Source organism: Electrona antarctica (assembly GCF_951216825.1).
Source record: "Electrona antarctica genome assembly, chromosome: 14".
Lineage (NCBI taxonomy): Eukaryota > Metazoa > Chordata > Actinopteri > Myctophiformes > Myctophidae > Electrona > Electrona antarctica.
In genome coordinates this window covers 30934734-30959911 of record NC_136795.1, presented here as the reverse complement: position 1 = coordinate 30959911, position 25178 = coordinate 30934734, and the positions used below count along the sequence as shown (strand labels likewise).

General features: G+C 45.0%; 1 protein-coding gene across 3 annotated transcripts in view; it reads right to left on the bottom strand.

Moving 5' to 3' along the window:
• LOC306937682 (neuronal-specific septin-3-like) overlaps positions 1-25178 on the bottom strand; it is an 83565-nt gene that overhangs the window by 2829 nt on the left and 55558 nt on the right. For all 3 annotated transcript variants that reach the window (XM_079521588.1, XM_079521590.1, XM_079521589.1), the window contains exons 2-9: positions 23055-23507; positions 14153-14281; positions 5576-5657; positions 5032-5169; positions 4400-4517; positions 3202-3297; positions 1919-2015; positions 809-860 (exon numbers count right to left, since the gene is read on the bottom strand). In XM_079521588.1, the coding sequence (XP_079377714.1) occupies positions 809-860; positions 1919-2015; positions 3202-3297; positions 4400-4517; positions 5032-5169; positions 5576-5657; positions 14153-14281; positions 23055-23507 (1165 nt within the window). The remainder of the gene's footprint in view (positions 1-808; positions 861-1918; positions 2016-3201; positions 3298-4399; positions 4518-5031; positions 5170-5575; positions 5658-14152; positions 14282-23054; positions 23508-25178) is intronic.

Sequence of the window (25178 nt, the reverse complement as noted above, 5' to 3'; positions counted from 1 at the left end):
CTATAAATGTGTTTTAGCACTGCCTGCAGCGTTCCGTTTTAAGCAGTACGTCCCTATAGATACTAAAGCTACGAGAGGTGATGCAAAAACAAAAAACAAACAGCAACTAAAAACTCTACATGAATGTTACACAGTATGATTTAAGGCGGAAACATGAGACTTTCCCCTGGGAGTTAAAAAACACCTTCCACTTTGTCATAAAACAGCTGCTTCTTCTCCCGCTTGACAGATCCTGCTCCGTATCGGACACACGGCGCTGACCTCTGCCCTTTGGCCTGAGGTAGGCCTCGGAGAGGCATGCGACCCCGGCTGACCTTAAAGTAGCCCTGGCTGCAAACTCTGTCATTAGATTCCATTCTACTTGAACAGGGATGAGCCACCAGTGTGTGTGTGTGTGTGTGTGTGTGTGTGTGTGTGTGTGTGTGTGTGTGTGTGTGTGTGTGTGTGTGTGTGTGTGTGTGTGTGTGTGTGTGTGTGTGTGTGTGCGCGCGTGCGTGCATGAAGGTGTGTGCATGCACTTGTCCAAAGGGAAACAAACACCCCTCTGTTACTCTGTATCATTTATGGCCTTTCACAAACTACCCCTGATCCCACGCTTGACAACACGGGAAAATAAATGAAGCCACACTGGTAAGCCTCTGCGTATGGTAGCTTAAAGTAGCACACAACAAACAACACACGCATCCACGCACGCACGCATCCACGCATGCACGCACACACGCACGCACGTGCATACACACACACACACACACACACACACACACACACACACACACACACACACACACACCTCGGCACATCGACTCACCTGATCAGCAAATCTCTTAAATTGGCGAATTCACAGTGTGCCACATTCTCCACTGTGGACAGAGAAAAATGACATGGCTTTTAGGGATTTGTGGTGTTTTAGTTTCACTGCATCACAAACGTAATGAATGATTTGTGGTGTTTCACTGCATCACAAACGTAATGAATGATTTGTGGTGTTTCACTGCATCACTAACGTAATGAATGTTTTGAAAGTCTATTTCACTGAAAGATACAAGGAGCTTTTATTTCTAATCCCTCAAGAATCCCACAGCAGTTTGCCAGTTATATTCTGGGACTATTCTCTATGACTGCTGACTCAATGGCACTAATGTTTGGTTGATGTTGAATAGCCAATTTGAATGTCCCAGGACAGGCCTTTCAGATAAAATGTGTTCGTATTGTTATTTGCTCAGATATATTCAGCTAGCACAACCGTTCCCATATGCCATTTCCCATGTCATGCCCCAGGCCATGACTATATAGGTGTCATTCTTTCCACTCTGAGTTTGTAGCAGCCCTTGAGCATTCTGTTTTAGTCTCACAGTCCCACCACTAGATGGGAATGTACACCACCCCACTGAGGCAAAAAAGGCATTTTGATTGGCTTTTGTAAATGATCATAATAATCAGCACCATCTACTATCATCAGCATCATCATCACCCAAATCCTTTTCTGTAGTTGTCATTCACAAATATGTCACCTTTGCACGACTAAGAAATTAGATTTTTCAACTTTGGTCCCAGACGCACCTGGACTCGTCGCACGGCACACCATTTGGGAATCACTGACATACTTGACAGCAAAATCAGCAGATCTCCATAATGCCTCTCTATGCGCCACATTGTGAGCTTGTGGATCTGCCATTTTCGGCACACGTACATACTCGGACACTGTGTGGTATTTGTTAAACTAGAACGGTGCCCGTGGGGCCTCTACAGCGGTGCCCGTTGGGCACTGGCCTACTTGGAACGATGCAAGTTGGAAATGGATATCCCCACCCTGCAGATATTACGTCTGTCTCCCTTTTATGCCCATATATGGAGTTCTTTGTAAGGCATGCCCAAATATGGAGTATATGCATTTATAGATAGATGGAGTGGTGGTTACCTTCGATGATGCCCCACTTGGTTTTGCGTCCCAGCACCTTCTTCCCGTTCACCTGGTGCTCCTTGTCCGTTCCCACCACAGCGAAGGGAATGTTTTCCTGTATGCAGAATGTCACAGTGTCAAAACCACCACACACAGAAGGTCACAGTGTCAAAACCACCAAACACAGAAGGTCACAGTGTCAGAACCACCAAACACAGAAGGTCACAGTGTCAGAACCACCAACACACAGAAGGTCACAGTGTCAGAACCACCAACACACAGAAGGTCACAGTGTCAGAACCACCAACACACAGAATGTCACAGTGTCAGAACCACCAACACACAGAATGTCACAGTGTCAGAACCACCAACACACAGAATGTCACAGTGTCAGAACCACCAAACACAGAAGGTCACAGTGTCAGAACCACCAAACACAGAAGGTCACAGTGTCAGAACCACCAAACACAGAAGGTCACAGTGTCAGAACCACCAAACACAGAAGGTCACAGTGTCAGAACCACCAAACACAGAAGGTCACAGTGTCAGAACCACCAAACACAGAAGGTCACAGTGTCAGAACCACCAAACACTGAAGGTCACAGTGTCAGAACCACCAAACACAGAAGGTCACAGTGTCAGAACCACCAAACACAGAAGGTCACAGTGTCAAAACCACCAAACACAGAAGGTCACAGTGTCAGAACCACCAAACACAGAAGGTCACAGTGTCAGAACCACCAAACACAGAAGGTCACAGTGTCAAAACCACCAAACACAGAAGGTCACAGTGTCAGAACCACCAAACACTGAAGGTCACAGTGTCAGAACCACCAAACACAGAAGGTCACAGTGTCAAAACCACCAAACACTGAAGGTCGCAGTGTCAGAACCACCACACACATGAAGGTCACAGTGTCAGAACCACCAAACACTGAAGTTCACAGTGTCAAAACCACCACACACATGAAGAGTTCATCTTCATCAGTGTGACACCTGAACATGTGATTACTAACATGAAAGTACAATCATTTCACCTCAAATGAAAGTCAATGGTTATTATCCCAAAGCAACAGAAGAGAAGAGAAGAGAAGAGAAGAGAAGAGAAGAGAAGAGAAGAGAAGAGAAGAGAAGAGAAGAGAAGAGAAGAGAAGAGAAGAGAAGAGAAGAGAAGAGAAGAGAAGAGAAGAGAAGCTTATCATAGTTGAAAAGAGCTATTATGTGAAGTGAACTGATCATATTGGGAGGCCAGTATATAAATACATGTTTAAAACACATTCTATTCAGCAGGTTGAACGTACCCTGATCCTGTCGTTGACCATGCGCTCCTCCGTGTCCTCATCGAACTCTTTCTGGGGGTAGACGCGAATACCGTTTGCAACCAGGTCCTGTCTTATCTGTCAAGAGAGTAGTTAAGAGGTCAAGGAAAGGTCAGTCAGAGAGGGCTCATTAGTTCACAACAAAAGGTTCACGTGTCAGGGCATCGCACGGTCAGGAAGTATGAGGGCCATATAGAACATCCTAAAACAAGAAGCTAAGTCTTACTTAGTGGGGTGCCGGTGTCATGCTCAGTGAATAACAGATCTACAAGCTCACAATGTGTCATGTTTATTTAACTTTAACTGCTTTAACTGCTTGCTTGTGTTTTATTGCTATTTTTATGTTCTGCTCTGTAAAGCACTTTGAGCTGCATTTATGTATGAAAGGTGCTCTATAAATAATAGATTATTATTATTATTATTATTATTATTATTATTATTATTATTATTATTATTATTATTATTATTATTATTATTATTATTATTATTATTATTAGATTAACGATAGCTCAATAGCTAAATGTTGCTTGTACAATGAACAATGTTTAAAATAGATTGTAGATCATATTACTGTAAAAAGATGTTTATAAATGTAAATAAGGACAACAACAATCTTGGACAGAATTAAAGGACGTCTGAACCACAGAGAGGAACAGATAGTAGAGCTTATATATCACACAGTGTCAGAACAAAACCGAATCCAAGCCTTCAGTATGGATGTGAAACCTGGTGTGTGTGTGAGAATAATCGTATTGGAGTCACATCATGTGTGACAAAACTCATGACTCCCGGAGTTACACACACTGTTGTTCAGTGTTGAAAGAGCATCAGACTCTACGTTTTTAAAAGGCTTATGATGTATGGAAGGTCCAGGGTCTACCGGTGGGAGACAGTGTGATGTATGGAAGGTCCAGGGTCTACCGGTGGGAGACAGTGTGATGTATGGAAGGTCCAGGGTCTACCGGTGGGAGACAGTGTGATGTATGGAAGGTCCAGGGTCTACCGGTGGGAGACAGTGAAATGTTTACAGACAAAAGCCAGATTACTGAGCTACTTATATGGACCTACGAGAGGCGAAACACGGTGTGTGTGTGTGTGTGTGTGTGTGTGTGTGTGTGTGTGTGTGTGTGTGTGTGCGTGCGTGCGTGCGTGCGTGCGTGCGTGCGTGCGTTCTGCGCACCCTCTGCTTGAACTCCAGTCTCTCCTCGATGGTGAGCGTGTCGGACTTGGCGATGACCGGTACGATGCTCACTATCTTGCCCAGCCTCTTCATGAACTCAATGTCAATGGGACGTAACCTGCAACACACACACACACACACACACACACACACACACACACACACACACACACAAGGTTGGTAAAATTAGCTGTCAGCCAGATTGAGGTCATCCCGTAGGGACTGCAGGGCCTGTTTGATAAACATCATGGTTTACAGAGAACAGGGAATTGGGAGAACCAGATATCAATAAGGTTTTTGGCTTATTACGGATTCTAGCGGGTCCTAATGTGATGTCACGTATCGAATCCAGACACATGGGCCAGGCTCAGAAGAGAAACGAGCCTAGTAATATGACGTGACTTGCCGAAAACAGCAGATCTACAAGCTCACAACACGTTGCGTCGCTCACTTCAGGGCGATAAAGACCCCTCCGCCATCGTGTCGGGGTCTAATCACCCTGTCGGGGTTTATTTGTCAGCATTAGGACCGGCTCGTGTCAATTATCCCTTGCATTAATGACCCGCTCCTCATTGATTATCTCTCAGAGTCAGACATTACATACAGCAGCATGCGTGTGGAGTATTACTCACCAGTGGCCGGTGGCTGGCAGGAAGTAGACACAGCAGTGGATGCGGCTGTCAGGGATCCTCCTCTTGCGGTTGACGTGCAGCTCTTCTCTCAGGTACTTCTCATACTGTTCGTTCACATACTTCTCTATGGGCTCCCAGCTGGAGAGGATTGTGGAAATAATGAGGACGTTTTAGTTGATCACGGCTGCTGATGTTTAAGCCATTTAGACCGATAGAATACAATTCTACAAATGCCTTCTAAATCAGTACTTATCAAACTATTTCGTGCCAATGAAACCCCAAAATGTATATGTATTTGGCCGCGTTCTCCCTCTTTGACAATGTCTTGTGACACCCCCCAAAGGGGCGATTTGTACAAAATGTTCAAAAATAGAAGATGTACAAGCTCCCAGTGCAGCAGAAAGTGACACACTGTTCTAAATCCTAAGAGTTTTCTGGGGGGAAAAGCGCTCTCTTAACGAGTGTAAGAGAGCATTTCATAGTGAACTTAGCACATACTTGTCTGTGACCAACACGTGAACCTCCATCTCTTGAATCTACTCACCAGTTCTCATTGTTGATCTGGTCTCCGAAGCCCGGCGTGTCGATGACAGTCAGCTTCATCTTCACCCCTTTCTCCTCGATCACTAGAGGGACGACAGACAGGCAGGGATCCACGTTAGAGAAGCCAGCCTCAACATACTGCCTTACTGCCGTTTGTTCTCTAACTAACCCATGTGTGTGTGTTGGATATACATGTAAATGGTGCATTTATATGTAGCTGCGTAGTAAAATACACAGTGTTATATTAACACTTCTAGGTATACATCTGTATCTAATTAGAACCTGGAATGGAAACCAGCAGTAATCAGGGCTATGATCTGCTGCTCTGATCTCATTATAAGCAGGTATAACAAAAAACTGTTCATTTTATGGATGGATGGATGGATGGATGGATGGATGGATGGATGGATGGATGGATGGACGGACGCGAGGGATTGATGACTTGCATAATGTGTATGTGTATGTCAAGTAAAGGTGACTGTTGCTGCGACTGTGTCTTCCTGAGCGCGTTTACTGTGACGCGAATCCCTCCTTCTTAAGCCTGATTTATATTTGGTTGAACACTGTGCCTCGCACAGACAAAAGTACTTGTAGATCTGCTGTCGAGAAAACTGGCATGCAAAACTACGTCTAAATTCTAAAGTGTTTACTGCAGGTGCTAAAAAGGAGACAACCTTAGGGGTCCTAAATCACTGTTTCCCAAACAGTGGGTCGGGACCCATGTGTGGTCACGGACAGACACATTTCTATGGGTCAAGAGTAAAAAAATCATTTTCATTATTTTATTTTTATTTTCATTTCCTACAATTTAAAAAAATATATATATTTCGAATGATTAATGAAAAAAGCTAGAGCTAAAATGTTTGGGAACCACTGTGACCTAAATGGCCTGCCATTCTTACAGTCCAACTCACAAATCAGGCAGCAGACAGGCCACCTCGGATTGAGAGGCACTCACCTCCGTCACCTGCCGTTGACACCATGACGGGACACGCACGTGCATGCATGCGAACAGCCGTAAGATAAAGGAAATAAATAACACCTGTCGCCTCTAACTTTTACCTTGACTGTGCGATATGTGCGTGTACACGGCGTGAGCGTGTGTGTGTGTGTGTGTGTGTGTGTGTGTGTGTGTGTGTGTGTGTGTGTGTGTGTGTGTGTGTGTGTGTTTGAGTCTGGGTAAACCATGCGACAGCCTAAAGACTATCATTTGAGGCCCATTCCCATGTGGAGTAAGCACACAGGAATCTCCTCTCAGCGGAAGCCTGAGAGGCCAGTTGGAAACTGATCATTGAGAGGTTGACTAACCTGCAATAAAGGGGCAGAGCTGTTTGCTCTGCATTACACACACATTACACACACGGGAATATTTGTTAGAAGGATTGCCACAGCACTTCCAGTTTTCAGTCTGCTTCTCTGCCGGCCACATTATTGCCGTGTGTGTGTGTGTGTGTGTGTGTGTGTGTGTGTGTGTGTGTGTGTGTGTGTGTGTGTGTGTGTGTGTGTGTGTGTGTGTGTGTGTGTGTGTGTGTGTGTGTGTGTGTGTGTGTGTGTGTGCACACACACACACAGTCACACACACGCACGCACACACACACACTCAATTTCGATGAATTGAGTCTGAAGGACCACAATGGAGAGCCATAGGCTTTAGTTTCTTGGTTTTAAATCCTCTTAGCAGACCTTGTATTGAACTGTACTTTACTGTGCTTTTTCCTGCAAACTGTTAAAGTGTTCAATCAATCAAAGGTACACACGCGCGCACACACACCCACACACACGTGTGCGCGCGCACACACACACACACACACACACACAGTCACACGCACACACATGCACAGTCGCGCGCACACACACACACACACACACACACACACACACACACACACACACACACACACACACACACACACACACACACACACACACACACACACACACACACACACAGGTGGAGGTGGCGGTAAAGTAAATGGGAGCCGATTGTGTAAGCTTACTTCACACAGCTCACTTTAAAGTGTGTTTTTTACTAGATTTCCAGTAGCCTTTATAGTCGCTGCAGGCTGTGTGAGGAGGTTGTGCAACTGTCTTTCCTTTCCCTACGCAGCAGGATTTACAGGCAATGAGGTCAGCATCGGTGAAGAGGGAAGAAATACTGCAGAAGACTCAGCAGTTGTAGTTCCAGTTCACCCCCACATTAAACCTGCTATACTTATTCTGGGCATTACAATGTATTAATGCAAAAACAACTGAGGAGGTAGTAGAACACTGTACAATGCATGCAAAATACATTTGAATGTCTTCAAACAGCTAGAATTGTTTGCTAAAACAAAAAAGGTTTCAAATATAGCCGTTTGTAAGCCATTAAAACTATTATTTTGCATTGTACAGTTCTGCATTTGATTCTAGCCTACTCGGGAACCCAAGGACTCTACACCTTTTCTGTTGGGCATGTCAGTATAGACCCAAATTCTCAAAAAGTAGTGCAGCAAAAACAGCCGTTTTTGCTGCACTACTTGTTTTTGTGTCATCGTATGATGGAAAATAAGGGCTCAAAGTAGTTACGATTTGGAGCAGAGCCAGCCAGACACCAAACCGTCCAACCCACTTTTCTGAAAACTGGCATCATGCTCCCTGAGTCCCTATAGCTAGCAGGCATTCACTTTTCATCTGTGCATGAACGTTGTTATTACTAGTTTTGGTGTTTGGCTGAAGATGATGATGATTTGTCATATTCATGTCACACGTTCAGTGGCTGGATATTAAAGGCAGCAAGGCAAGACATATTAGGGATATGACTAGTCATCACCAGTGGATGACTGGCAGACATCCACTGGCAGTCAAATCCTATGGAGGGACAAATCTGACCCACTGGCCTCAGGTTTTATGGCCTTGGTTTAAGATGCAATCCTGGACTTCTTTTAATTAAAACTACCACGTCTGTTGGGGTTGGAGGTTGTCTTCTTGGTGTTGTGTAAGACTACTTGACAAGTAGCCCTGCCTGAAGCTCATTATCTCCCCTGGGCGTATCTCCCCGGGATAACAGTAGCATTTACCCTCTCCCATCTATTCTAGAGGACATAATATCTACAATTTCTAGCTTTAAAACGATGGATTTTACTGTGCAAGAGCTCTAAACTCAAGATCTGTTATTTATGTGATTCTCTGTCTTTACTAGCCGTCTCTTAAAAATGCCACGAAAGTCAAATACTTGGTGGAGGGAAAAAAGTGAACAGACTTCTGCTTCTGAACAATGACCATGTAAAGGCTTGCATGTTGAATATAGCATACTGACATTTTCTCTGGGCCTCGAGGAGAGATCTGGATTGTAACAGTGTTTTCTCGTGGCTATTTTTCATCATGTTTTATCTCTATCTCTGAGTGCGCTGCGACGCGTACGTGTGTGACACAGCAGTCACAACGCTCACAGACAGAGCCATGTGAAAGCGGCGGAGCAAAATGTTTATGAAAGATGTCACGTTTTGCAGCCTCACATTCTTGCGAAGGCCGAGAAGGAGAAGGAGGGAAAAAAGAGAATTCTTCCCTCAAAGAGACGTCGTGTTTAGGTTAGTTTGAGTCAAGTGTGCTTCACGACTGTATGGCTGGATTTCAAGTTTTAGTGTGTGTGTGTGTGTGTGTGTGTGTGTGTGTGTGTGTGTGTGCGTGCGTGCATGCGTGCGTGCGTGCGTGCGTGCGTGCGTGCGTGCGTGCGTGCGTGCGTGCGTGCGTGCGTGCATGTAAGCACAGACAAACCGTACAGGAGAGACAAATAATAATTTCATGTCTTAACCTGACATTTTCTGCCATCCAAAGTACATAAACACATTGAGACAGATGGACAGACAGACAGACACACACGGCCATGCCAGTCAACATATCATTCAAAGTTCCGTGGTATCCTGGGAACTCCCTGCCACGTAGCAGCCAGGCACAAAATCCTCAGTGTTAATTTAACTCGTACTCGTACAAAATGCAACGGTACATTCTCTGAGCTACACGTGGATAAATAAACGCTTGGGATTTCACTGTGCACGGAACCTCATTCTGGCATCGTGGGCTTGAACGTGACTCATCGCCATGCACGGCTCTGTCAAATAAAACAAAAACATCCCTCAAAGGTAATCAAGCCTTTTTTTAGATCATCTGAGCTCCAGATTGGATTTGGCCACATCTGAAGACTGTGTGGTTTTAGGAGTGACACCGTGCACAACGAGAGCCTTCTTACCCAATTGGGAGCAAATTATACCTCATTTGCGTCAAGAACCTTTGAGGGGACGAACAATGACTGTTTTGAGCCAGGGTTTGGATGCAAATTAATTATTCTTCCATCAGTTCCATGCCCGCACAGGCCTAGCTGAGGGACAAAGATGAAGTTAAGTCTGCAAAGGCTAAGCTAATTCTGTTTGATGCCCGGCTCCGTGCGTGTCCATCAAAGGAACGCTCTGGAGTTTGTTTTGCATACACGTACACAATGCAGTGCATGTAGAACCCTATGACCTTGACCTTGTACACAATGCAGTGCATGTAGAACCCTATGACCTTGACCTTGTCCTAGAATGAGCTGGCTGCAAAACGGGAAGCTAATGGTAGTAAAACAGAAGTTGACCCCGTGCTGCAGGTGGTCAAAGGAGAAGTGAGGATTCCTGTTCTTGTGCAGTAGAGAGGATGTAGCAGACGGAATAATAGAGAGGAACCAGGACCTGAGACTCAGCCCATAGATGCTGCTCATTAGCTAACTACAATATAACGTATGTGGATGTCACGTACTGTAGGTACGCAACATTCTATATGGTTTGTGCTTATAACCACGCCCCGCTTCTGTGGTCAACGTGGAAGTGCCTCTCGCCTACAACAACTGCGGACTAGACCTTATACATAACTCTATGGACTAGACCGTATACATAACTCTATGGACTAGACCTTATACTGTATTATACATAACTCTATGGACTAGACCTTATACATAACTCTATGGACTAGACCTTATACATAACTCTATGGACTAGACCTTATACATAACTCTATGGACTAGACCTTATACATAACTCTATGGACTAGATCTTATACATAACTCTATGGACTAGACCTTATACATAACTCTATGGACTAGACCTTATACATAACTCTATGGACTAGACCTTATACATAACTCTATGGACTAGACCTTATACATAACTCTATGGACTAGACCTTATACATAACTCTATGGACTAGACCTTATACATAACTCTATGGACTAGACCTTATACATAACTCTATGGACTAGACCTTATACATAACTCTATGGACTAGACCTTATACATAACTCTATGGACTAGATCTTATACATAACTCTATGGACTAGACCTTATACATAACTCTATGGACTAGACCTTATACATAACTCTATGGACTAGACCTTATACATAACTCTATGGACTAGACCTTATACATAACTCTATGGACTAGACCTTATACATAACTCTATGGACTAGACCTTATACATAACTCTATGGACTAGACCTTATACATAACTCTATGGACTAGACCTTATACATAACTCTATGGACTAGACCTTATACATAACTCTATGGACTAGACCTTATACATAACTCTATGGACTAGACCTTATACATAACTCTATGGACTAGACCTTATACATAACTCTATGGACTAGACCTTATACATAACTCTATGGCCTAGACCTTATACATAACTCTATGGCCTAGACCTTATACATAACTCTATGGACTAGACCTTATACATAACTCTATGGACTAGACCTTATACATAACTCTATGGCCTAGACCTTATACATAACTCTATGGCCTAGACCTTATACATAACTCTATGGACTAGACCTTATACATAACTCTATGGACTAGACCTTATACATAACTCTATGGACTAGACCTTATACATAACTCTATGGACTATACCTTATACATAACTCTATGGACTAGACCTTATACATAACTCTATGGACTAGACCTTATACATAACTCTATGGACTAGACCTTATACATAACTCTATGGACTAGACCTTATACATAACTCTATGGACTAGACCTTATACATAACTCTATGGACTAGACCTTATACATAACTCTATGGACTAGACCTTATACATAACTCTATGGACTAGACCTTATACATAACTCTATGGACTAGACCTTATACATAACTCTATGGACTAGACCTTATACATAACTCTATGGACTAGACCTTATACATAACTCTATGGCCTAGACCTTATACATAACTCTATGGACTAGACCTTATACATAACTCTATGGACTAGACCTTATACATAACTCTATGGACTAGACCTTATACATAACTCTATGGACTAGACCTTATACATAACTCTATGGACTAGACCTTATACATAACTCTATGGACTAGACCTTATACATAACTCTATGGACTAGACCTTATACATAACTCTATGGACTAGACCTTATACATAACTCTATGGACTAGACCTTAGACATAACTCTATGGACTAGACCTTATACATAACTCTATGGACTAGACCTTATACATAACTCTATGGACTAGACCTTATACATAACTCTATGGACTAGACCTTATACATAACTCTATGGACTAGACCTTATACATAACTCTATGGACTAGACCTTATACATAACTCTATGGACTAGACCTTATACATAACTCTATGGACTAGACCTTATACATAACTCTATGGACTAGACCTTATACATAACTCTATGGACTAGACCTTATACATAACTCTATGGACTAGACCTTATACATAACTCTATGGACTAGACCTTATACATAACTCTATGGACTAGACCTTATACACAACTCTATGGACTAGACCTTATACATAACTCTATGGACTAGACCTTATACATAACTCTATGGACTAGACCTTATACATAACTCTATGGACTATACCTTATACACAACTCTATGGACTAGACCTTATACATAACTCTATGGACTAGACCTTATACACAACTCTATGGACTAGACCTTATACATAACTCTATGGACTAGACCTTATACACAACTCTATGGACTAGACCTTATACATAACTCTATGGACTAGACCTTATACATAACTCTATGGACTAGACCTTATACATAACTCTATGGACTAGACCTTATACATAACTCTATGGACTAGACCTTATACATAACTCTATGGACTAGACCTTATACATAACTCTATGGACTAGACCTTATACATAACTCTATGGACTAGACCTTATACATAACTCTATGGACTAGACCTTATACATAACTCTATGGACTAGACCTTATACATAACTCTATGGACTAGACCTTATACATAACTCTATGGACTAGACCTTATACATAACTCTATGGACTAGACCTTATACATAACTCTATGGACTAGACCTTATACATAACTCTATGGACTAGACCTTATACATAACTCTATGGACTATACCTTATACATAACTCTATGGACTAGACCTTATACATAACTCTATGGACTAGACCTTATACATAACTCTATGGACTAGACCTTATACATAACTCTATGGACTAGACCTTATACATAACTCTATGGACTAGACCTTATACATAACTCTATGGACTAGACCTTATACATAACTCTATGGACTAGACCTTATACATAACTCTATGGACTAGACCTTATACATAACTCTATGGACTATACCTTATACATAACTCTATGGACTAGACCTTATACATAACTCTATGGACTAGACCTCGACGGAGGCCCGCCGTCTCAAGCGAACTTGAGCCACGTGAGGCACCACCAAGCGAGCGAGTTGCCGTGTATGAACGTTATAAAGTTCCATTTAGCCGACCGACTCAGGGCCGTTCGAGTTCCGACCAGAGAATACTGTTCTGGCGAGAGCGTTTGCCCCGACTGCCACTCAAAGTGGCTGCTGGCCAGTCATATTAGTACGTCCTTGCACAAGTGCACTGGCCAATCACAGCGCATCCTTGCACAAGTCGTATAGAGTTTCGTATGACGCTGTAGATACAGTGGTTCTCAACCTGTGGATTGGGACCCCCAGGTTGAGGGGCGCGTGAATTTGCAGATTGGCAATCTTCACAATATTAATCTGTCAAACTAAATGCAATGCCTACAATGCCTGCAATGCCTGACAATGCTTGTCAGGGTGGTGGGTCCCCAGTTCAAATATGCTTATTTTGGGAGGGTCGCAGCCTAAAAATGTTGAGAACCCCTGCTGTACAGTATAGTAGCTGGGCTCAAACGAGCGTTGACCGTTTTGGATGGTCGTAACCACCGCGTCATCCTGGCCACAAAACTGATATACACAGTAATTAGGGTTGATTTAAAAATGAAACCATTAAGGGCCGTCCAAACCGAGTATGATAACTATAATTGAGATGATGGATTTTGATTGTTGTCATTCATCAAATCGCTCTGAACGTGATCCCAACGATATTGTTCACCGCTGTCGTTGTCATTATAGTTGTTCTGTACGCTCTGCCATACACTTGAGTTAAACGATTTGTGTGCGTGTGCGTGCGCGTGTGTGTGTGTGTGTGCGTGTGTGTGTGTGCGACTGTGCGTGTCCGTGTGCGTGTGCGTGCTACTCACTGTGGCTGACTGACTGCAGTTTGACAGTTTTGGAGATCTTCTCTTCGTAGTTGGGGGTACAGGACTTGCGGCTGACTTTGGACTTGAAGAGTGTGTTGACCAAGGTGGACTTACCGAGCCCACTCTGACCTGTAAACCCACACACACACACACACACACACACACACACACACACACACACACACACACACACACACACACACACACACACAGGATACACACTAGTCAAGTCAAAGCTCACTTTAGTTTGTACCATGAATTACATAAAAAGAGAACCAAAACCAATAACAACAAAACTTAAATAAAAAAGGTGGGAAGTTCCATCCAAATAGATACTGTTCATAATGTAACATTTTAAAACCCACCACCTTCAATATACACACACAGTGACACACGCACACACGCAAGTTCTCTCATCTAAAAAAGCAGATTTCTTGGCTGGACTGAATACTGATTGTTTTCTTAACTGACATTTGTATTTACTTTATTATTTGTATTCTGTTATTCTATTCTCTATCTTATTCTATTCTACAATCACCGTCCTAGACCATCTATGAAACACAATACAGGTTTTCACTTTACTAATATAATTAGACAACTTTCTGTCTTTCATCTTTTACATGATAGATAGGCTGTTCCCTGGGGTCACTGGTGATGTCATCAATGAGTCTCGCAGACAGTATCATGCCATGATTAAGTGTCTCTGTCACTCTGTGTGTGTGTGTGTGTGTGTGTGTGTGTGTGTGTGTGTGTGTGTGTGCGTGCGTGCGTGCGTGCGTGCGTGGGTGCGTGCGTGCGTGCGTGCGTGCGTGCGTGCGTGCCTCTCTCTCTCACACGCACTCTCTCACACACTCTCTCTCTCTCACACGCACTCTCTCACACACTCTCTCTCTCTCACACGCACTCTCACTCACACACACACACACACACACACACACACACACACACACACACACACACACACACACACACACACACACACACACACACACACACACACACACACACACACACACACACACACACACACACACACACACACACGTAATGCTCAGTGACACTGTCAGGTGTGATCTCTGCTGTCACATGCCTGCAGTCTTGTAATCCCCTTTAAGTGATTAGTGATGTCATGAAGCTGTACCAACATGCACACCTACACAATATCACAGACACACAGACACACAGACACACAGACACACAGACAGACAGACAGACAGACAGACAGACAGACAGACAGACAGACAGACAGACAGACAGACAGACAGACAGACAGACAGACCTAAACAACCCATTACTACCGTGTGCATGGGCACATAATAAACTATGTCACTACGCTTAATCTGACTACTCGTTATTTTGAGAAGATTGCCAACGTGAATGTCCATGTGTGATGCGCATGTGTGTGTGCGCGCAGCAGGAAAGTGCAGACAGCCCCAGGGCACACAGAGGAGACCACATCCTCCTAACAGCAGCCTGCTTCCTGTCTTCAAATGAAAAACCAACGTGATGTCGTCTTATCCACCAAGCGACAGGCACAAACTGTGCTGTCTGCTACTGTACAACACACCAGTGGTTCTCCGAGGACCCACAGCAGTCCCTGGGGGGGTCCCAGCACTGTGCTCTGTGAGTGGACCCACAGCAGTCCCTGGGGGGGTCCCAGCACTGTGCTCTGTGAGTGGACCCACAGCAGTCCCTGGGGGGGTCCCAGCACTGTGCTCTGTGAGTGGACCTGGGGGGGTCCCAGCACTGTGCTCTGTGAGTCCCTGGGGGGGTCCCAGCACTGTGCTCTGTGAGTCCCTGGGGGGGTCCCAGCACTGTGCTCTGTGAGTCCCTGGGGGGGTCCCAGCACTGTGCTCTGTGAGTCCCTGGGGGGGTCCCAGCACTGTGCTCTGTGAGTGGACCTGGGGGGGGTCCCAGCACTGTGCTCTGTGAGTCCCTGGGGGGGTCCCAGCACTGTGCTCTGTGAGTGGACCTGGGGGGGTCCCAGCACTGTGCTCTGTGAGTGGACCTGGGGGGGTCCCAGCACTGTGCTCTGTGAGTGAGGACCCACAGCAGTCCCTGGGGGGGTCCCAGCACTGCTCTGTGCACATAACTGCCCTTACATGTCACCTTCACCTTCGTCGCTGTCAGGCAGAAACCTCTTATATCCATATTCTTTTAACTTTTGGTAAATGAACGCCCTACTAGCCTACTTGATCATACTGCAGCGTCACACAATAGCATCAAAAGTAGCAGCATTCACAAACTGAAAACAACTAGTCGATCTGCTAGCTACTTTTTGCCATTTTTGAATTTGAATCCTGAAAAGTAAGAGTTTTGGACATAATATGAGGTTTCCACCTGACAGGTTTAAATCCGCTGCCAAACCAATCAAAAGAAGCTATGGGACAATGAAACAGGAAACGGGTATGTGCTGTATGTAAGCTTCTGGAAACCCAGGACTATAGTTATGCAAGGCGAATATGAACCACTCAAAACTGTACTCTGTTGACCCCTACCTTTTCCCACAAATCCCTTCGGCAAACACTGACACTGAAGAATGCGACATTCTTTTAGTAGCCAATTATTTTTAGTAGCCAATTATTTTTATCCCCTTTTTTCTCCCCTAATTTAGTCGTTACGCCAATTAATTCCCACACTCTTTTCTGCGTTGTTGTCCCCTACTGACTCGCCTGCCAGTGAGGAGCCCCCACCGGGAGGAGCACGTAGGGCCTTCGTCCTACTACTCCTCCCACTCAACACTCCCTGCTGACAGGTGCCGCCCCCAGCCCGTAGGAGTACATGCAGTGACAGATATCACCCGCCCCGCACCGGCTTCACTCCCCCGGATACGGGCTAAAATGTGTTCGTATAGACGCCCGACAAAGCCGGATGCACCACGGTGGATTCGAACCACAACCTCCGTGTTGGGCAGGGAGTTTACCACTTCACCACCCGAGTGACACGTTGTAAACTTCTAGATCGTAGATTGTTGTGGAATGTTTTTGTGGGATGGAGGATGGCTGATTTAAGCAGTCCTACCTGGCCAGAGTCAAACTGTAATTGGACTCGGACGCTGTTAGTTTATGGAGGAAATCGAGGCACAACAGGATAAATCAGTCATCTTCACAGTCAGGGAGAGAGCCTGTGAATTTAATGTGTAGCTACAGGATCTTCTAGTACCACAGCTTGGCAAGCATTCTGTGTGGCTACTGATGAAAATAAATTGTGCTTTGTGATCTTGAAACCTCTGCAGTCTGCTGTCGTTTGTCCTACAACTGAACCTGTCCTGAACTGAACCTGTCCTGAACTGAACCTGTCCTGAACTGAACCTGTCCAAAGCTTTTCCCTTTTTCCACTGAATGTTTGCCTATTATTTGCGATGTCATCAGAATAGGATCACTACATGTAAGTGGATGAATGTGGTTACGCTTTAAAAAGCTACGTTTTAGTGACAGAGAAAGCCAGAGATGCAAAACAAGAGTTTGTCGGTCTTTAAAAAACGACTTCCACTAAACAACAAAAGCAACCTGTTCCAACAAACAACAAGCCTCCTTTCAGACGCTCTACAGCCAGCTTCTACGCTTGCTCATTGGTCTAACCGTACGCCAGTCTCGACATCCTGCTCTGTGATAGGACAGGCCTGAGGCCTCGGACGATGCGATTGGCCCAGAGTGTGTGGTGTGTCTGTTTTGAATGTGAGAACAGAAGTAAAAAGAAAGGCCCCGTGAGGAATGTTGGCTCTAGTGCAACACAGTTCCTCCCAGCAGGTACACACACACACACACACACACACACACACACACACACACACACACACACACACACACACACACACACACACACACACACACACCGATGCACATAATTATAAACTTGCATCTTGTTTAAACGTGACAATGAATAGGAGTGTGCATGTGCATGCGTGTGTTTGCGCGTGCGTGTGCTTGCATGTGTGTGTGTGTGTGTGTGTGTGTGTGTGTGTGTGTGTGTGTGTGTGTGTGTGTGTGTGTGTGTGTGTGTGTGTGTGTGTGTGTGTTGTGTCAAAAGCCAAAGCAGCAGGTGTTCTCAACAAAAGAAGGAGCCAGGATGCTGGCTCTGACCAACGTTAGCGCCATGCAACTGGAGAATGCAGCTCTTTTAGTTGAAGCCCACCCAGTCACACCAAAACCCTGTGTTTAACCCATTTTGGGCGGGAACCCCTTTGACAAATAGCAGATCTACAAGCTCATAGCGCGCCACCGCGTGGCGCGCTATGAGCTTGTAGGTCTGCTATTTTTGAAAAATCGAAGAACGACATAGCTTTTTCAGAAAACTGTCAGGATGTAGAAGACATTTTTAGAATCTGATCTCAGGTCAAAATGGGTTAATGGTACCAGAGTAGTACAGGACATGGGGGTGCCTGGTGGCTCAGAAAGTATGCTTCCTATGAGTTGCAACAACAACAACTTGAGCTTGAATCCAACTCCTGTCATGTTGTGCTCCTTTGAGTGTAATTGTCTTGCAGGCTCCACTCACTCTCTCTGCACCCATATAGGTTTCCTATCTCTCTACACTCTCTCTGCACCCATATAGGTTTCCTATCTCTCTACACTCAAGCATAAAATAAAATGTAATAATCGTTAGAAAAAGGTAGCTTTTTTTTCCAAACATAACCACACCTCACATGCCTTTAACCAGATGAACTTTAGCATCCCCATTCAAGGCAATGGACAAACAATCAGCAAAAATGGGTGAAAGTTTCATGAAAATAGCTCAACACACTGCAGCGAGCATGTTCATCCATTTCCATTTGACGTACAACAAAGTTTAAGTAGTTAAACTCAGAAAGGAACAGAACACACTGAAGACAATCTCCCAGATTCTGTATAAAAAAGAAATGCGCTGCAGAAGAAATCCGAAGTCTTTAGGGCGGTCCTTCATATTCGGCCATTGATGAACCGCCGTGGGTTTGTCTGTCTTCTTTCTCGGTCCTCACTGTTCTAACAACATTACATTTAGAAGTCCCCAGGCAGACGTATCAGACAGGGATCTCCCATCATCTAGATTAGATCTCCACTCCACTGACACTTCAAGATGATTTGCAGTGTTTTCAGGGAAAACACTGCAAATCAGAATGTCTGCAACACTCCAGATTAAACAAAAGTCTCAAGGTGCACCTCAACAATGTCATGAAACTGAGAAAACAGACAGCACGCAATAAATGTCCTTTCCATTTTGTTTACCTCTCCACGGACAGAGCAATGGATGTGTTTCAACTTCCCAACCTTCCAACAGGTTTTCTCAGTTTCACAGGATTATTGTTACAAATGTTATATACTCGAAGAATATAATGCATGTGTTCAATATTTTATCTGACTACCGTATCTTGTGTATAGGCTACCGAAGTGACATGTGGCAGTTTTTCATGTCCTGAATGCATCAAACTTCCACAACATCGGCAATCATAACATCTCTGTTTTCAGGCTATAACTGGAGGGGAATACTGCAACTTCAGCATTCATAAGTTAGGTTATGCGGCCACCACGCACGCACCCACCCACCCACCCACCCACGCACGCACCCACCCACGTACGCACGCTCCCACCCACCCACCCACGCACGCACGCACGCACGCACGCACGCACGCACGCACGCACGCACGCACGCACGCACGCACGCACGCACGCACGCACGCACGCACGCACGCACGCACGCACGCACGCACGCACGCACGCACGCACGCACGCACGCACGCACGCACGCACGCACGCACGCACGCACGCACACACACACACACACACACACACACACACACACACACACACACACACACACACACACACACACACACACACACACACACACACACACACACACACGGCACTGAAGCATGAGGTTTTCGCCCACAGGAAGCGCAGGCGCACGCACGCACGCACGCACGCACGCACGCACGCACGCACGCACGCACGCACGCACGCACGCACGCACGCACGCACGCACGCACGCACGCACGCACGCACGCACGCACGCACGCACGCACGCACGCACGCACGCACGCACGCACGCACGCACGCACGCACGCACACACACACACACACACACACACACACACACACACACACACACACACACACACACACACACACACACACACACACACACACACACACACACACACACACACACACACACACACACACACGGCACTGAAGCATGAGGTTTTCGCCCACAGGAAGCGCAGGTGAACAGGAAAGGTTTAGCTGCCTGGCACGTCAGCGTGTGTGAGAGTGTTTGTGGTTGACAGGGAAACCCCAGAGGCTCCGCTGTGCTACAGCTCGTCTCCTATGCTGTCTTGTTACCCTGCCTGGACCTACATGGTTTCAGTCAGTAGAGACACTGAAGGATGTTATACTTGGTTGCGTGGCGACGGTGTGTGTCATGTGGCAAAAAATAAATAGCCGATCTACAAGCTCACAATGCTTCACAGCACGACGTGTTGTGACCTTGTAGATCGGCTATTTTCGGGCGCACAACACACAGCCCACAAGTACAAATCAGTCATCATCTCCACAACAGGCCAAAAGCAACCAAATTACGCCTACGGACAGCAGAGGTTTATTTTCATCTTGCACCCATTAAGACCTGGAACACATCTGTGTCACCTTAGTTTTTAACCAGTTTAATAGCAAATATACAAGTTCATAGCGCAGCACCGAGTGCCATGCTATGAGCTTGTAGATTTGCTATTTTCGAAAAATCGTGAAAACGTGTGAATATCTTTCACAGCAAACATTTTTAACTCACATTTTTGCTGGGGGAACAACATATTTTCAGATGGGGGTCGGCAAACAAATACATGTCGTCCTTGACATGGAAATGTTTGAGCACCACTGAGTCTGACCTAGAAACATAGGTTTTTCAGAAAACTGTCATGATTTAGAAGACATTTGTAGAGTCTGGTCTCAGGTCTTAATGATAATAATGTGTAAGCACAGATGCAGTCAAACCACTGAGGTTTGAAGCTGTAATAGCTCTGTGTCACATCATGTCACCACAACTCTCCATCTTCTCTTTCCTGTTTCCTTCCTTTCCTTTGCTAACTAAAAACCTTAACAATCATCTAAAAACAGACCAAATATATCCTCTACAATCTACGCAAAAATAAACTGCAGGTTATTTCAGTCCGTATGTTTTTAGAACATACTTATCCTCATTTTCATGAAATAGTCATTTGTGTTTGTGTCAAAAAAGTATGCATGCTGGATCATGATAAAGGATAAAGATCGAGAGTGTTGACTTATCTGTTTTTCAATTTTAGAATGTTCTTCTGTTCAGCACCTTTTATCTTTTGCATGAGCATATTTTGTTAACCCATTTTGGGCGGGAACCCCTTTTGGTGTTAGCATTATGTTATGCTTTAGCTATTGAAAAATAGCAGATCTACAAGCTCGTAGCGCGCCACCGAGTGGCGCGCTACGAGCTTGTAGGTCTGCTATTTTTGAGAAATCGAAGAACGACTGACATAGAAACATAGCTTTTTCAGAAAACTGTCAGGATTTAGAAGACAATTTTAGAATCTGAACTGTTTTCCCCTGTTTGTAGCTGCTGCTGGTTGAGAACCATGAGGTGCAAAGCCTGCATGCTTCAGGTACCAGAGAAAGCTCTTCATAAAAATAATAATAATAATGCTTCAGGTACCAGAGAAAGCTCTTCATGAGCCGTGCATTTTGACACATTGTTTCCTCATACGTTTTTGTCCATGCAATGTATTTCTGCCATATCATCCTCATGCAAGATCCAAGCCCATAATAAAGCATATTGAATGAATGAAATTAAAACCAGTTCAAACATTCTCTCAATCAACAAAGTCACACTAGAGTGTACGCCTAGAGCATATTTAATCTTTCCTCATCCTGTGGTTACAACATGTTATTATCAATGTTTTGATGTGTAATGTAATCCTTTCCTCCCATTATCGAAATCCGCATTCAATAACCGTGTGGAGTGATCTACTCACTCTCCTCCAACAGAAAGAATACCACCCTCATATTGAAGTGTGTGTGTGTGTGTGTGTGTGTGTGTGTGTGTGTGTGTGTGTGTGTGTGTGTGTGTGTGTGCGTGCGTGCGTGCGTGCGTGCGTGCGTGCGTGCGTGCGTGCGTGCGTGCGTGCGTGCGTGCGTGCGTGCGTGCGTGCGTGCGTACGTGCGTGCGTGCGTGCGTGTTGCATAATTGTACAAAAATCTGTTAACATACCTACATGTTACGCAAATTAACCACACAAATCCTAGCATCCCTATTCTGGACATGTCCTAATTGTTGAACAGTCTGCCAAAAATAGCAGGTCTACACGGTCACTCACAATGCTTCACATTTTCAATAGATTGTGTTATCGATGAAGAAATGTGGTGTAGCAAACTATTCTGGGGGGTCCCCAGGTGATGTTTCTATTCTGGGGGGTCCCCAGGTGATGTTTCTATTCTGGGGGGTCCCCAGGTGATGTTCTGGGGGGTCCCCAGGTGATGTTTCGCAACATTGTTTTCTCACTCGAACAGTAAACAAACCAGCATACAGTATCTGTCTATACAGGCCAGGGTATCTATCATTTCTAAATTGACAATGGCTTAATGGCTTTTAAGACGTTTTTAATTCCAAATTGTCAAATATTACATAAAAAAGAGGCAACATTTCACAATGTTTATCTGTGGAATCGAGTCACACTAAATGTTATGCCTCAACTCCTACAATTCCAAGTGCTTGTCAGAGTGTGGGGGGGGGGGTGTCCCCAGTTAAAAATATATTATTTTGGGGGTTCACGGCATGAAAAGGTTGAGACCCAAGAGGGCCATGGACAAAGTATATACACGGTTTAAGTGGTATACAGGGTTTAATGCTTCTGTGTGTGGACTGTGCATGTGACTCGGCCTACTCAGTCAGTACTCACCCACTACCATGATGTTGAACTCAAAGCCGGCCTTCATGGTCTTGCGTCTCATCTGGTCCAGTACGGCCTCGATGCCCACGTAGCCAAACAGTTCACTACCGCGCAACATGCCCGCCTCCGGGCCTGTGGGCGCCGTGGGCACGGGCGCCGCGGGCCGGCAAACCGGGACGACCGGCGGCACCACCGGCACTTTCTCCACCACCTCCACCTCGACGGTTGTCATCCCACCGTTCTTCTCCTCCTCCACTTTCGCTTCCGAAGAGTTCTCCTCTTTCTGGTCGCCGGCGACCACGGGGGTCGCGTCGACGCTCTCCGGGGGCGTGGACTGTCCGTTGCTCTCTGGCTCGTTCCCTCCTCCCTCTTCTCCTTCACCCCTCGCAGCTCTCTCCGGCTCCGCCTCTCTCTCCTCCATGGCGGCGGTGGCCGTGTCCGTCTCCAGCGCTTTCGGAGTTTCTGCGGACAGACACGAGAGACACTGTAAGTTTGGAGAATGGAGCCACAACAGTCCAGCGATAAAAATTCAAAACACCTCAAATAATCCAGCATCCACAGCAGGGAAGCCTTGCCTGAGCCCTTAAAGCCAAACGACTCGCTTGGTCATGAGAGGATTACTTTGATTTGATGTATTGGTCATGAGAGGATTACTTTGATTTGATGTATTGGTCATGAGAGGATTACTTTGATTTGATTTCCTCTGGAGACCTGAGTTTAGACTACAGGTGGTTACACACACACTCTGATTTATGACATGCACACAAAGGCACATGTATGCATTTATATAGTGTATGATAGCCTGCATAATAGGAATGAATTAATCCATTGAGACCTGGAACGCATCCATGTCACGTTAGCGTTTAACCACATTAACCATTAACCCATTTTGGGGCGGGAACCCCTTTTGGTGTTTTAAACATTGTTATAATTTAGCTATTGAAAAATAGCAGATCTACAAGCTCATAGCGCGCCACCGAGTGGCGCGCTATGAACTTGTAGGTCTGCTATTTTTGAAAAATCGTTAAAATGTGCCTCAAATCTTTCCGAAAATTGTCATGATTTAGAAAACTTTTTTTTTTTAATTTCGACGTCAGGCCTGAATGGGATAATAGGAATGAATGAAGGTTTGGCCGGTCAACCATGCCATAGTTTACTTTATTGTGTGTTGGTGCAGTATGTTGTGTTGTCATGGTTCCCAGGATTCCCAGAAACACCCCCGGCTGCAATGCATATAGAATGACAACATCTCTCACATAAACACACCCTGAGCATGACGGAGTCGCACATGTATGCTTGTATTGAGAATGCAAATGCAATACAACCATTATTACTGCATGCTGAACCTCTGAGGAGAAAGCATTGTTCGTAGGGAGTAACAATGGTACGAGATTACACTAAATGAAAAACAGACACACAAATACACACACACTGCGCGCGCGTGCAAGCACAGCCTTTCGCTTTCTCACTCACTCACTCACTCACTCACAAGCGTGCGCACGCCGCACGCACACACACACACACACACACGCCCACACACACACACGCCCACACACACGCCCACACACACACACACAGCCGTACTGTACACACAAAGGTCAGGCTGCATGTTTGATCGTTGATTCTTAAGATCAATCCTGATTCTCTCTATCTCTCTCCCTCTCTCCTCCCCCCCTCTCTCTCTCTCACACACACACACACACACACACACACACACACACACCATCTGTCCCTTTGATCCATGCACCTTAATATATTAACTATCAGAGTGTGTTGTGAGGTGCTGTGGTATGTGGTGTTCTCAGGCAGAAGAAACACACTTAGCTTTGAAGTCTGAAGTCCAAAGCCACAGCAATCTCTCTCTTTCTCTCTCTCTCTCTCTCTCTCTATTTGACATGACTTCATTACTTTTAATTACCGGACATTACAGTGAAGACAGACAGGAAGGTATAGAGGAGATGACATGTGACACAGTCAAAGTGCCAGATTTGATCACAGAAAGAACATTACATTGGACAGAAACCTTAACATGCACACCAATATTGACTTAATGTTCAGGATACTCAAGTATTCCATTCATAAGCTAGCTAGCACACAGGACCACGACCACCACCATATTCTATTGATAATTAC